General features: G+C 39.3%; 1 protein-coding gene across 2 annotated transcripts in view; it reads right to left on the reverse strand.

Annotated features, from left to right (window-relative positions):
* MALRD1 (MAM and LDL receptor class A domain containing 1) overlaps window positions 1-15,153 on the reverse strand; it is a 596,047-nt gene that overhangs the window by 342,617 nt on the left and 238,277 nt on the right. For both annotated transcript variants that reach the window (XM_088844424.1, XM_055428153.2), the window contains 2 exons: window positions 4,781-5,028; window positions 340-631 (listed from right to left, as the gene is read on the reverse strand). In XM_088844424.1, the coding sequence (XP_088700550.1) occupies window positions 340-631; window positions 4,781-5,028 (540 nt within the window). The remainder of the gene's footprint in view (window positions 1-339; window positions 632-4,780; window positions 5,029-15,153) is intronic.

Below are 15,153 nucleotides of genomic sequence, written 5' to 3' on the forward strand. Positions count from 1 at the left end.
CTTGACATTCTTACATTTTATTAAGAGTGAATGATATATATATATATATATTTAGGACTGAAATCTGAATCAAACTGAAAACAAAGGAGCCTTATTTTATTGATCTAAGAAGATACTGACTAAACTAAAAACTCAGGAATTGGTAAATACACCAAAGCTTGGAGAAAAAATTGGAAGAGAAGTTTAGGAGTAAAGGCTTGAAAGATAACATTTTAGATTCAAAAAGATTTTTCCTTATGAAAAGAATAATTTACTAGGTGTTTAGGTCACTTCTTTTCCATTTCCTTCCTTCCCACCTACCACTCTGTAAAAGCATGAACTAAATAAATCAAAATGTACCTGTTGGAAGAGGCACTGCGAGTTCTTCTTTCATGGAGTGATGGGAAGAAAAACAGTTCTTTGTAAGCACAATGTCGTCCAGTGCAATATCACCACGGTGGCCGTTCCCAACTCGGCCTTCAAATTTAAGTTGGAAGTCCTCATCACCAGACAGGGCTAGTTCTTTCCGCTGCCAGAAATTGCCTTGTTCTACAGTGAGGTTAAGAAGGACCTTCGTTTGGTTTGAGGCTGATACCTGGATCAAGGTGAGAGCTCCAATGCCATGTCCATACATGTGATAATGAAAAATTATCTGCAACCAAGAACAGAAATATTATAAATAATTAGTACAATTAATTTCATCTTATTTTCAATTGTATCATCTTTTCTTAACAGGTTCTGGAAGAAAATAGGTTTGTATGTTCTATTGCTTAGTGAATATCAATGAACGAAGTTAGCCCAGCCTTAAATCATATGCTGCAAAACATGGAATGTAGCCCAATAAGGACCAAGCAGGAATTTAGCTGAAAAAATGAGCGGCATTTACTTCCTTTCTGTGACTTATAAAAGTAGGATTCCTCCACAAACTCTTAAAGTCCACTGTCAAAGGGATAAAAATATCACTAAAAAGTGCTGTATTATATAGAAAGACTTTTCATGATTAAGAAACATTAGGCACTAAAGAAAATCATTTCCCATCTCATGAAACTTAAATCATTTTCTTCAAAACAGCAGAGTACTTGGTTGCTTATTCTACCACATTCTTATACTTGAAACACATTTTCAGTTCTACAAGGTCCTCAGGGCTTTACTGTACACAGCAAAACCACCAGAATAGCAATTTCTAAATTTTACTTGAAATGTTTTAGAAGAGTAGACTTGAGTTTTACCCCCAAGTAAAAATTAATATGGGTATTTCCAAGGATTAATATTTCAATGTTTCAAATATGGCATTTACCAGAATTTTGGTGACTAAAGCAGTGATGGAGAAAGTTAGAGGAAATTCTAAAAAAAAGAAGAGTATGAGTTAGGAACAGTAGGGACTCAGTGTTTTTAAGCTTTTGGCTTGTCATTCTTAGGAGTGAGGGAAAACTAATAGTGGGTGATCTTCATGCAGGAAAATAACAATTTAGAAACACTTGTACTCATGAATATTATATTCCAGAGAAGGGAAATGAATGTGTTTAAAGGGTAAAGAATGTGATAAAGCAATATACATAATGCATACTTTCAAACAGCATCAAGAAGTAAGCTCTGTGAAGTCAATCTATGCAAATTTCCTAGCTGATGAATAATACCCAAACTTCAGCTATTACTCTATGATCCAAAAGTGTTTATCCTATTGATTAACTCATTAATGTAGGAAAACATGAACTCTGTGACCACTGTGGCTTGTTCTGGGAGGACTGGTCAAACCTGAGTGGCACAAAGTGAGAAACAAAAAGTGTCTGACCAGGATTGACATATATACACTACTGATACAATGTGTAAAATAGACAAGTAACGAGAACCTACTGTACAGCACAGGGAACTCTACCCAGTGCTCTGTCCTGAACTAAATAGGAAGAAAATCAAAAAGGGGTTATATGTATATGTAGAGCTGATTCCAGGGGCTCCCCTGGTGGCTCAGTGGTAAACAATCCACTTGCCAATTCAGGAGACATGGGTTCAATCCCTGGGTCATGAAGATCCTCTGGAGAAGAAAATGGCAATCCACTCCGATATTTCTGCCTGAGAAATCTCATGAAGAGGAGCCATAGGGCTGCAAAAGAGTCTGACATGACTTAGCAACTAAATAACAACAGAGCTGATTCACTTTGCTGTAGAGCAGAACACTAACACAACATTGTAAAGCAACTATATTCCATTAAAAATTAACTTTACAGAAGGGTCTGAGGCCAGTCTCTTGAGCAGTGTCAAAAAGCAAGAAAGGAAACTATCCAACAGGTAATAGCACACGTCTGTCTGGAGCCCCTGCAGTCATACACATGGTCTTCCCAGTATTCTGCCTTGTTTTGTCTTATTTGCACAGAAAGCATAAGGCATATGTTTTATGTCACATAAATACTTCTGTATCTTCTTGAGGCCATTTTTTGAGTGATACCATTGGGCTAACATTCGAACAAACATCTAAATACAAACACTCCATTTCTACAGAGAATACTTGATGACAATGTAACCTAATCACAGGGCAACATAAGCAAATAAAAATCTGCCAAGTATTGAATTTTTTTAAGGAGGCATCTTCACCAGATATTTCAGTTACTCAGAGGTTTGCTCTCTACACTCATGAATCTGTGTCTGCATACTTCTCTGTATTCCACCCATCCCTCAGAAGGGAGAAAAATCTCCAATTTGATTTTTTTCTACCTGAAGGTATTCTACAAGGTCAGGTGACAGAAAGGATTTTCATGAAAATTTAGGAGGTCATTTCTGCTCACTTGATAAACAAATTTTTTATATCTGACAGTCCCAATCATTTCCAGCATGACTTTTCCTTATTTCTTTGTATACAATCTATATCATAAATATTCATAAAATGAACCATTCATCATTAATTTTTTGACATTTCTCCTAGGTATACTTCATTGTTCTCACACAGATGTTTAAAACAGTGGGAACTACAGTTCTGGGACCAGGCAAAAATAGAGATAAATGAAACCCTTAGTTACTACAGTATGAAAAAATAAATCTATTGAACATTCTTAGAGGAAGTCTAAATAGAAAAGCTAAGAAGTCTTTCTGTTGTCTTCCAAATTACTCAATACTTTCTTGAAAATAAAACCCCAAAACACTGGATTTTATATATTGTGTCTATTTCTATAAATCTGTATATTCATAGATATTCTGAAATGAGAAAAGCAGTTCTAGTCTTGGAAAGTTAATTAAAAATTAAACATTAAGTATATAAAGTTTCAGTTTGACTGCTTCTCTAAAACTCAGTGTTTGCCAAACTAATTAAAGATTGTGTATTTTTTTCATTGCATCAATTCTGGACTGCTGAGTTAGGTCTCTTAAACTTTGATCATGTCACTTTCTTGCAGAAAATCTATCAAATGTGCCTAAAGAGAGAAGAGAGATATTACTCTGAGTGTTAAACTATGAAATCAACTTAAGCTGAGACAGAAAAGCTCCTAAGACAATCTAAAGGTTTAACATGATTGAGCTGGGACAGTGGTAGGATGTGAAGGCTGGTCAGTATAAAACAGAGGAACAAACACCTGTAGTAAATACACATTCAGCTGGAGAGCCCATGAGCAAAGATTTAACATGCCTCCTTCTGGAATTTGGGCTTTCTGTGTTGTGGAAAGAAATATACAAGAATATGACAATCTGAAGATAATAAAGATTTAAATCATGCCTCCCAGTTTGATTCTTTGATCAGCTAGCAACTTTCTGGATATAATTTATTTTCAGTGTTCAGACATTGAGGAATACACCAGTCCGCATACATGTGTTCACAGCTTATGGAGACAGTATTTTTTGTCATAAAGGGCACATTTATTCACACATTAACCTCTTATAAAAAGATGCCATGAAGTCATTTCTGAGTGCTTAATTTATGTGTAAAACTAAATTTAGCTCCCAGCCTAGCTGGCTCAAATTCCTTGGGGAATAAAAACAGACAATCACACAAATAATAAAGGAAAGTGAAGGACCTTGCAAATGCATAGTCAGAAGATCCAAACAACTCTACTTTTTTTTTTAAACACTCTATAAACATTTTCTTCAAATTTCCACAGGATAATGGCCAAACCATTTTTTCCTAATCTAGAAATTCTACCTTTTAAAGGGTTCAACTTCAGTCTTTAATTTTCTGTGAAGATGTCCAAACATTTTATCATGGTGTCAACTATGACTAATATTAGTTCTTGGAAATATTTAACTATATGCTACTTCTCGCTGTTTAATTCTCTTCCTTATTGTTGGAATTGTATAACTCCAACAAGTGCCAAGTTTCCTGAGTGGACACAACTGATATTTTACTTTGTTCTAGGTGGCTCAGACAGTAAAGAATCTGCCTGCAGTGCAGAGACCCATGTTCAATCCCTGGGTTGGCAAGATCCCCTGGAGAAGGAAATGACAACCCAATCCAGTATTCTTGCCTGGAGAATTCCATGGACAGAGGACTCTGGTGGGTTACAGTCCATGGGGTTGCAAAGATCGGACACAACTGAGTGACTAAACTTTCTTTCACTTTCACCCATAGTTATGGATGATAACCATGACATTTTTTCAATGGATTCCAAGATTCCTTGTCTATGGAACTTATCCATAGGATAAATTCTTCCAACAGTTCTAACAAACCTTTCCTTTCATCTTCACTTTCTGCCTCTCACAAAATTCCAAGCTGAGTCCATTCAAACTCACTTTTTGGTCTGGTTCTGGCCATTCTGTTTTATGTTTTTGACTCTATCAGAAGTTGCTTATAATATTTCTGTTTTAATTTTTTTCTCCATACCTTACAGTTTTTGCTTCTCCTGCTTATGACTGGACTTGAAATTCTGGCTGCCCTCATGGGCTGCTGAGGGAACAAGCTCTTTATAAAGATGTAATGGCCAGATGAATTTCCCAAGGTGTGATCCGCCGCTGGCTCTGTGCCTGTAGCAGGGATATTGCTTGCCTTCAGATTCCAGTCAAAGTCATCATCCTGCTCCTGCTCCCAGGAACAAAGGTCAAACTCAAAATCACAGCGCCCACGGGAGGCACCTGGAAAACATTTTCCAATTTATGGTGGGGAGAAAAAGGAAATTAGCAGGTAAAGCATGCAACCCAAAATCACATTTTATAAAGCACTCTCATGTCTAGGGACCTTTGTTTGCTCCTCTCTCTGCCAGGATTCTTTCCCAAATGTCCACATGACCTGCCCACTCATTTCTATCGGATCTGTATTTGAATATCACCTTGTCAGTGGATCCTTATTTACTGGTGTATCTAAAATCTCCTATACCCAACTCTCTCCTGCTTCACTTCTTTATTTTTATTGTTGGCACTTTCCTAATACATCATATCTTTACTTATTTATATTTTTGGTCTTCCCTCACTCTTCACTCATCAGAATGCACGTTTCATGAAGGAGAGAATTTGCTCAATTTTGTTCATTGTTATTTTTCCAATGCCGGGCAAAAAACTGCTTAATTTGCTGAATAAATAAATGAAATTTAAAAAAAGAAAAAACAAAAAAGTATAGTAATCTTAAGTAGGCTTTTACATAGAGAATGAATACACAACAAGATCCTATTGTATAGCATGAGGGTTATATTCAGTATTGTATGATAAACGATAATGGCAAAGAATACAAAAAATAATGTGTATATATGTATAGACTGAATCACTTTGCTGTACAAAAGTAATTAACACAACATTGTATATCAACTATACTTCAATTAAAAAATACCAAAAAAAATTACAGTAATCCTGCCACATCATGTAATATTCAAAACCTAACAATATTATCCTGACAGAAACATTAAATAGAATATTTCAGTTTGTTACACACAGATATGTAACAAACTAATGACTTATATAAGTTTATTTCTTCACCAATCTGGTCACAGGGTCAAAATCCATGGGAAAATATTAGTATTATACACATTTTCTCCGCCAAACCCCTATTTGATCAAAGTAACTGATTTCATCTCTCTTTTCCTCTTTGCTTCTCAGCTCTTGGTAGGGAATTTAGGAAGTTCATTATTTTTCAACACAGTTTGGCATGGAAAACACTGCCTGAAGCAAAAATCACTAATCATCATAATTATTTTTTTAATGTATACTCATTTTAGAGATAATAAAATTGTGAAATGAAAAAGTAAGGTTAAAACTGCAATGATTTATTATAATAAGTCACAGAAACTAAATCTGTTATTTAATACCAACTATCTCTCAGGTATTCTAAAAATATTTATTATTAACATTACTTAAGTTTTTCTTTCATTTCCAGAACAGTAAAAATTATTGAGCTCAACTATGTCCTCATTGGTTTCCTGCCTGCCAAACCTATGCATCTCTGACAGTTGCAGAGGTTCAGTCACTCTCATGTCCAACTCTCCATGACCCCAGAGGCTGCAGCACTCCAGGTGTGATTTCTTTTTCCTTCTTTCTTAAAATACAGGGTATCCTTTCTATTTTTCTTCTACTTCTTTTTTTTTGCTTTTTTTCTGGTTGCCCTAGAGTGTACATTATACATTTGCAACTAATCCAAGACAACTTTTAAATAACATTATGACACTTCCAGGGTGGTGGGAATAGCTTACAATAACAAAATAATCCTAATTCCTTATTTTCATTCCTTGTATTACTGCTGTCTAATTTCACCTGACCTGCCTCTTGAGAAACCTGTATGCAGGTCAGGAAGCAACAGTTAGAACTGGACATGGAACAACAGACTGGTTCCAAATAGGAAAAGAGTACATCAAGGTTGCATACTGTCACCCTGCTTATTTAACTTATATGCAGAGTACATCATGAGGAATGCTGGGCTGGAAGAAGCACCAGCTGGAATCAAGATTGCTGGGAGAAATATCAATAATCTCAGATATGCAGATGACACCACCCTTATGGCAGAAAGTGAAGAGGAACTCAAGAGCCTCTTGATGAAAGTGAAAGAGGAGAGTGAAAAGGTTGGCTTGAAGCTCAACATTCAGAAAACAAAGATCATGGCATCTGGTCCCATCACTTCATGGGGAATAGAAGGGAAAACAGTGGAAACAGTGTCAGACTTTATTTTTTGGGCTCCAAAATCACTGCAGATGCTGATTGCAGCCATGAAATTAAAAGACATTACTCCTTGGAAGGAAAGTTATGACCAACCTAGATAGCATATTAAAAAGCAGAGACATTACTTGGCCAACAAAGGTCCGTCTAGTCAAGGCTATGGTTTTTCCCGTGGTCATGTATGGATGTGAGAGTTGGACTGTGAAGAAAGCTGAGCACCAAAGAATTGATGCTTTAAACTGTGGTGCTGGAGAAGACTCTTGAGAGTCCCTTGGACTGCAAGGAGATCCAACCAGTCCATTCTAAAGGAGATCAGTCCTGGGTGTTCATTGGAAGGACTGATGCTAAAGCTGAAGCTCCAATACTTTGGCCACCTCATGCGAAGAGTTGACTCACTGGAAAAGACTCTGATGCTGGCAGGGACTGGGGGCGGGAGGAGAAGGGCACGACCAAGAATGAGATGGCTGGATGGTGTCACCGACTCTGTGGACATGATTTTGAGTGAACTCCGGGAGTTGGTGATGGACAGGGAGGCCTGGCGTGCTGTGATTCATGGGGTCGCAAAGAGTCGGACACGACTAATGACTGAACTGAACTGAATTTCACAAAGATAAGCACATGTATTGGAAAAGGAAATGGCAACCCACTCCAGTATTCTTGCCTGGGAAACCCCATGGACAGAGGAGCCTGGTGGGTACAGTCCATAGGGTCACAAAGAATCAGACACGACTTAGTGATTAAACAACAAAGTATATGTATATGTATATATACACATATACATATATATAGATATACACAACAAATACATAAGCATATGTAATACAGTCTTGCTTTTTATTAATTTGAGCAAACTATCTGCTATAAGAAAAAAAAGTTTTTATTTTACCTTCATTTCTTGCTTCTCTGATACTCCTTTCATTATATAGCTCTGGATTTCAGATCAATTTTTTCTCTCAAAAAGTTATTTTAACATTTCATGCAAGGCAAGTCTACTAGCAACAGATGCTCTTATTGTTTGTCTGAGAAAGTCTATAGCTTCCTCATATTTAAAGGATAAATTCACAGGGTACAGAATTCTACATCAGCTTTTTTTCCCTTACAACACTTTAAATGTCATTCCACTTTCTTCTATCTTGCATTTTTTCTGCAGAGAAGTTGGATGTAATTTCTACCTTTATTTGTGTATAAGTAAGGTATTTTCCCCTCTGACTTCCTTCAGAAATTTTACTTTACCTTTGACTTTCTGCAGTGTTAAAAGTTAACCCCACGTGTAGATATTTTGGACATTTATCCAGAATCATATTTCCTGAGCTTCCTTTATCTATGATTTTTATGTGCCATCAGTTCAGTTCAGTTCAGTCACTCAGTCATATCCGACCCTTTGCGACCCCATGAATCACAGCACGCCAGGCCTCCCTGTCCATCACCAACTCCCGGAGTTCACTCAAATTCATGTCCACAGAGTCGGTGACACCATCCAGCCATCTCATTCTTGGTCGTGCCCTTCTCCTCCCGCCCCCAACCTTTCCCAGCATCAGAGTCTTTTCCAGTGAGTCAACTCGTCGCATGAGGTGGCCAAAGTATTGGAGTTTCAGCTTTAGCATCAGTCCTTCCAATGAACACCCAGGATCGATCTCCCTTAGAATGGACTGGTTGGATCTCCTTGCGGTACAAGGGACTCTCAAGAGTCTTCTCCAACACCGCAGTTCAAAAGCATCAATTCTTTGGCAATCAGCTTTCTTCACAGTCCAACTCTCACATCCATACATGACCACGGGAAAAACCATAGCCTTGACTAAGCGGACTTTGTTGGCAAAGTAATGTCTCTGCTTTTTAATATATTATCAAGGTTGGTCATAACTTTCCTTCCAAGGAGTAAGCGTCTTTTAATTTCATGGCTGCAATCAGCATCTGCAGTGATTTTGGAGCCCAAAAAAATAAAGTCTGACACTGTTTCCACGGTTTTTCCATCTATTTCCCATGAAGTGATGGGACCAGATGCCATGATCTTTGTTTTCTGAATGTTGAGCTTCAAGCCAGTCTTTTCACTCTCCTTTTTCACTTTCATCAAGAGGCTCTTGAGTTCCTCTTCACTTTCTGCCATAAGGGTGGTGTCATCTGCATATCTGAGATTATTGATATTTCTCCCAGCAATCTTGATTCCAGCTTGTGCTTCTTCCAGCCAGCGTTCCTCATGATGTACTCTGCATAGAAGTTAAATAAGCAAGGTGACAATATACAGCCTTGACGTACTCCTTTTCCTATTTGGAACCAGTCAGTTGTTCCATGTACAGTTCTGACTGTTGCTTCCTGACCTGCATACAGGTTTCTCAAGAGGCAGGTCAGGTGGTCTGGTATTCCCATCTCTTTCAGAATGTTCCAGAGTTTATTGTGATCCAAACAGTCAAAGGCTTTGGCATAGTCAATGAAGCAGAAATAGATATTTTTCTGGAACTCTCTTGCTTTCTCCATGATCCAGCAGATGTTGGCAATTTGATCTCTGGTGCCTCTGCCTTTTCTAAACCTGCTTGAGCATCTGGGAGTTCACGGTTCACATATTGCTGAAGCCTGGCTTGGAGAATTTTGAGCATGGCTTTAATAGCATGTGAGATGAGTGCAATTGTGCGGTAGTTTGAGCATTCTTTGGCATTGCCTTTCTTTGAGATTGGAATGAAGACTGACCTTTTCCAGTCCTGTGGCCACTGCTGAGTTTTCCAAATCTGCTGACATATTGAGTGCAGCACTTTCACAGCATCTTCTTTCATGTTTGAAATAGCTCAACTGGAATTCCATCACCACCACTAGCTTTGTTCGTAGTGATGCTTTCTAAGGCCCACTTGACTTCACATTCCAAGATGTCTGGCTCTAGGTCAGTGATCACGTTGTCATGACTATCTTGCTCTTGAAGATCTTTTTTGTACAGTTCTTCTGTGTATTCTTGCCACCTCTTCTTAATATCTTCTGCTTCTGTTAGGTTCCTACCATCTCTGTCCTTTATCGAGCCCATCTTTGCATGAAATGTTCCCTTGGAATCCCTAATCTTCTTGAAGAGATCGCTTGTTTTTCCTATTCTGTTGTTTTCCTCTTTCTTTGCATTGATCACTGAGGAAGGCTTTCTTATGTCTCCTTGCTATTCTTTGGAACTCTGCATTCAGATGCTTATATCTTTTCTTTTCTCCTTTGCTTTTCGTTTCTCTTCTTTTCACAGCTATTTGTAAGGCCTCCTCAGACAGCCATTTTGCTTTTTTGCATTTCTTTTCCATGGGGATGGTCTTGGTCCCTGTCTCCTGTACAATGTCACGAACCTCCGTCCAGAGTTCATCAGGCACTCTATGTATCAGATCTAGTTCCTTAAATCTATTTCTTACTTCCACTGTATAATCATAAGGGATTTGATTTAGGTCATATCTGAATGGTCTAGTGGTTTTCCCTACTTTCTTCAATTTAAGTCTGAATTTGGCAATAAGGAGTTCATGATCTGAGCCACAGTCAGCTCCTGGTCTTGTTTTTGCTAACTGTATACAGCTTCTCCATCTTTGGCTGCAAAGAATATAATCAGTCTGATTTTGGTGTTGACCATCTGGTGATATCCACGTGTAAAGTCTTCTCTTGTGTTGTTGGAAGAGGGTGTTTGCTATGACCAGTGCGTTCTCTTGACAAAACTCTATTAGCCTTTGCCCTGCTTCATTCCGTGCTCCAAGGCCAAATTTGCCTGTTACTCCAGGTGTTTCTTGACTTCCTACTTTTGCATTCCAGTCCCCTATAATGAAAAGGATATCTTTTTTGGGTGTTAGTTCTAAAAGGTCTTGTAGGTCTTCACAGAACCGTTCAACTTCGGCTTCTTCAGCATTACTATCCATCACCAACTCCCAGAGTTCACGCAAACTCATGTCCATTGAGTCGGTGATGCCATTCAGCCATCTCATTCTCTGTCATCCCCTTCTCCTCCCGCCCCCAATCCCTCCCAGCATCACAGTCTTTTCCAGTGAGTCAACTCATCGCCTGAGGTGGCCAAAGAATTGGAGTTTCAGCTTTAGCATCAGTCCTTCCAATAAACACCAACTCTCACATCCATACATGACCATGGGAAAAACCATAGCCTTGACTAGACAGAACTTGTTGGCAAAGTAATGTCTCTGCTTTTTAATATACTATCTAAGTTGGTCATAACTTTCCTTCCATGGAGTAAGCATCTTTTAATTTCCTGGCTGCAATCAGCATCCACAGTGATTTTGGCCATAGGTTTGGCAAAATTGTCATGCATTATTTTTTGAAACATTTCTTCTGTTCCTTTCTTTCTTCTCCTTTAGATATTCCCATCAGTCACATCTTTGAGAGTTGCCCCATAGTCCCCCAATATTCTGTTCTGTTTTTCTCAGTCTTCATTTGCTTTGCTTTTCACTTTTGGATTCCTATATTAATATACCCTCTAGTTCAGATCTCTCTCCTTAGCCACATTCAAGCGACTATTCAGTTAGTCAAGACACCATTTCTGTTACAGTGTTTTTGATCACCATCATTTCTTTTTGGTTCTTTATTAGGACTTACATCTTTTCTTTTTGCATCCTATCTGTTTTACCTACCAGAGGCCTTAGAATATAAATCATAATTGTTTTAAATTCTTAGTCTGATAATTCCAACATCCCTGTCATGTCTAGTTGTGATGCTTGTTCTGAATGTACCAGGTAAAAGGAACTGCTATAAGTACGCCCTGAGATTCCCTGGTGGCTGAGACGGTAAAGAGCCTGCCTGCAATGAGGAAGACCTGGGTTCGATCCCTCTGCCAGGAAGATCCCCTGGAGAAGGAAATGGCAACCCACTCCTGTGTTCTTGCCTGGAAAATCCCATGGGCAGAGGAGCCTGTCAGGCTACAGTCCATGGGGTTGCAAAGAGTCAGACATGACTGAACGACTTCACTTTCACAGAAGTAGGCCTTTAGTAATGTGGTGGTGAGTATGTGGGGGAGGGAGAGTGTTCTATGGTCCTATACTTGGGTCTCTCTTTTAGTGAACCTAAGCCTCAGGACTGAACTTCACAAGTGTTCTCAGTATTTCTTTTCCCCTCACTCGTTAGGTGAAACAGGATTCCTAGAGGAAGCTAGCATTATTTCCCCTCCCCCATCAGTTAAGCTCTGATAATACCCTAGCAATACGGGCTCTGGTTAACTAATAATAGCTTCCCCCAATGACAGGTCTTGTTAAGAAGAATCAACTGCTTTGGTGAATTTCAAAATGGTTCCTTTATCCCTCCTCCTGCTACAAGAAGGAGGGGATTCTTTTTTCTCCAATATTTAATATGGGAACCTGGTTGAGATTCTGGAGATAAACCTCACAATACTGGGTAGGGGGGCGCACATTATGGCTGTGTTCCCCTATAGTTTTTAACATTCAGGCTTGGCCACATTGAACCTCCAGCAACTTATCAATATCACTCAGGTTTTCCTACCCTAGCAACTGATTTCTGAAGTGGCTACTGCCTGCAAGTCTCTGCTATGGTAAATTCTGACTCTCTGTACAGCCTATCTTTCCAATCCTGAGGATAGCATTTGTGCTATGTCCTCCCCTCTCTTATGGATGCAAGTGAAGTGCAGTGATATTGTCATCCTGCTTATTTAACTTATATGCAGAGCACATCATGAGAAACACTGGGCTGGATGAAGTACAAGCTGGAATTAAGGTTGCTGGGAGAAATATCAATAACCTCAAATATGCAGATGACACCACCCTTATGGCAGAAAGCGAAGAAGAACTTAAGAGCCTCTTGATGAACGTGAAAGAGGAGAGTGAAAAAGTTGGCTTAAAACTCAACATTCAGAAAAGTAAGATCATGGCATCTGGCCCAATCACTTCATGGCAAATAGATGGGGAAACAGTGGAAACAGTGAGAGACTTTATTTTCTTGGGCTTCAAAATCACTGCAGATGGTGACTATAGCCATGAAATTAAAAGACATGTGCTCCTCAGAAGAAAACTTATGACAAGCCTCAGTTCAGTTCAGTTCAGTCACTCAGTTGTGTCCGACTCTTTGCGATCCCATGAATCACAGCACGCCAGGCCTCCCTGTCCATCACCAACTCCCGGATTTCACCCAAACTCATGTTCATCGAGTTGGTGATGCCATCCAGCCATCTCATTCTCTGTCGTCCCCGTCACCTCCCACCCCCAATCCCTCCCAGCATCAGAGTCTTTTCCAGTGAGTCAACTCATCACATGAGGTGGCCAAAGTATTGGAGTTTCAGCTTTAGCATCAGTCCTTCCAATGAACACCCAGGATTGATCTCCTTTAGAATGGACTGGTTGGATCTCCTTGCAGTCCAAGGTACTCTCAAGAGTCTTCTCCAGCACCACAGTTCAAAAGCATCAATTCTTCAGCCCTCAGCTTTCTTAACAGTCCAAATCTCACATCCATAAATGACCATGGGAAAAATCATAGCCTTGACTAGATGGACCTTGGTTGGCAAAGTAATGTCTCTGCTTTTTAATATGCTATCTAGGTTGGTCATAACTTTCCTTCCAAGGAGTAAGCGTCTTTTAATTTCATGGCTGCAATCAGCATCCGCAGTGATTTTGGAGCCCAAAAAAATAAAGTCTGACACTGTTTCCACTGTTTTCCCTTCTATTCCCCATGAAGTGATGGGACCAGATGCCATGATTTTCATTTTCTGAATGTTGAGCTTCAAGCCAACCTTTTCACTCTCCTCTTTCACTTTCATCAAGAGGCTTTTGAGTTCCTCTTCACTTTCTGCCGTAAGGGTGGTGTCATCTGCATATCTGAGGTTATTGATATTTCTCCCAGCAATCTTGATTCCAGCTTGTGCTTCTTCCAGCCCAGCGTTCCTCATGATGTACTCTGCATAGAAGTTAAATAAGCAGGGTGACAATATACAACCTTGACACACTCCTTCTCCTATTTGGAACCAGTCTGTTTTTCCATGTACAGTTCTGACTGTTGCTTCCTGTCCTGCATACAGGTTTCTCAAGAGGCAGGTCAGGTGGTCTGGTATTCCCATCTCTTTCAGAATGTTCCACAGTCTATTGTGATCCACACAGTCAAAAGCTTTGGCATAGTCAATGAAGCAGAAATAGATGTTTTTCTGGAACTCTCTTGCTTTCTCCATGATCCAGCAGATACAGTAATCCAGGACTATGTCCCAACCAGTAACGCTGAAGAAGCCAAAGTTGAACGGTTCTATGAAGACCTACAAGACCTTTTAGAACTAACACCCAAAAAAGATGTCCTTTTCATTATAGGGGACTGGAATGCAAAAGTAGGAAGTCAAGAAACACCTGGAGTAACAGGCAAATTTGGCCTTGGAGCACGGAATGAAGCAGGGCAAAGGCTAATCGAGTTTGCCAAGAGAATGCACTGGTCATAGCAAACACCCTCTTCCAACAACATATGAGAAAACTCTACACATGGACATCACCAGATGGTCAACACTGAAATCAGATTGATTATATTCTTTGCAACCAAAGATGGAGAAGCTGTATACAGTTAGCGAAAACAAGAGCAGAAGCTGTTGTGGCTCAGATCATGAACTCCTTATTGCAAAATTCAGACTTAAATTGAAGAAAGTATGGAAAACCACTAGAGTATTCAGATATTACCTAAATCAAATCCCTTATGATTATACAGTGGAAGTGAGAAATAGATTTAAGGGACTAGATCTGATAGATAGAGTGCCTGATGAACTCTGGACAGAGGTTCGTGACATTGTACAGGAGACAGGGACCAAGACCATCCCCATGGAAAAGATATGCAAAAAAAAAAAAAAAGCAGAATGACCAACCTAGACAGCATATTAAAAAGCAGAGACATTACTTTGCCAACAAAGGTCCCTCTAGTTTAAGCTAAGGTTTTTCCAGTAGTTGTGTATGGATGTGAGAGTTGGACTATAAAGAAAGCTGAATGCTGAAGAATTGATGCTTTTGAACTGTGGTGTTGGATAAGACTCTTGAGAATCCCTTGGATTGCAAGGAGATCCAATCAGTCCATCCTAAAGGAAATCAGTCCTGAATATTCATTGGAAGGACTGGCACTGAAGCTGAAACTCCAATACTTTGGCCATCTGATGTGAAGAACTGACTCATTTAAAAAGACCCTGATGCTGGGAAAGATTGA

This window comes from Moschus berezovskii, chromosome 15, assembly GCF_049115385.1.
Source record: "Moschus berezovskii isolate FMDL1 chromosome 15, NW_MosBer_1.0, whole genome shotgun sequence".
Classification (NCBI taxonomy): Eukaryota; Metazoa; Chordata; class Mammalia; order Artiodactyla; family Moschidae; genus Moschus; species Moschus berezovskii.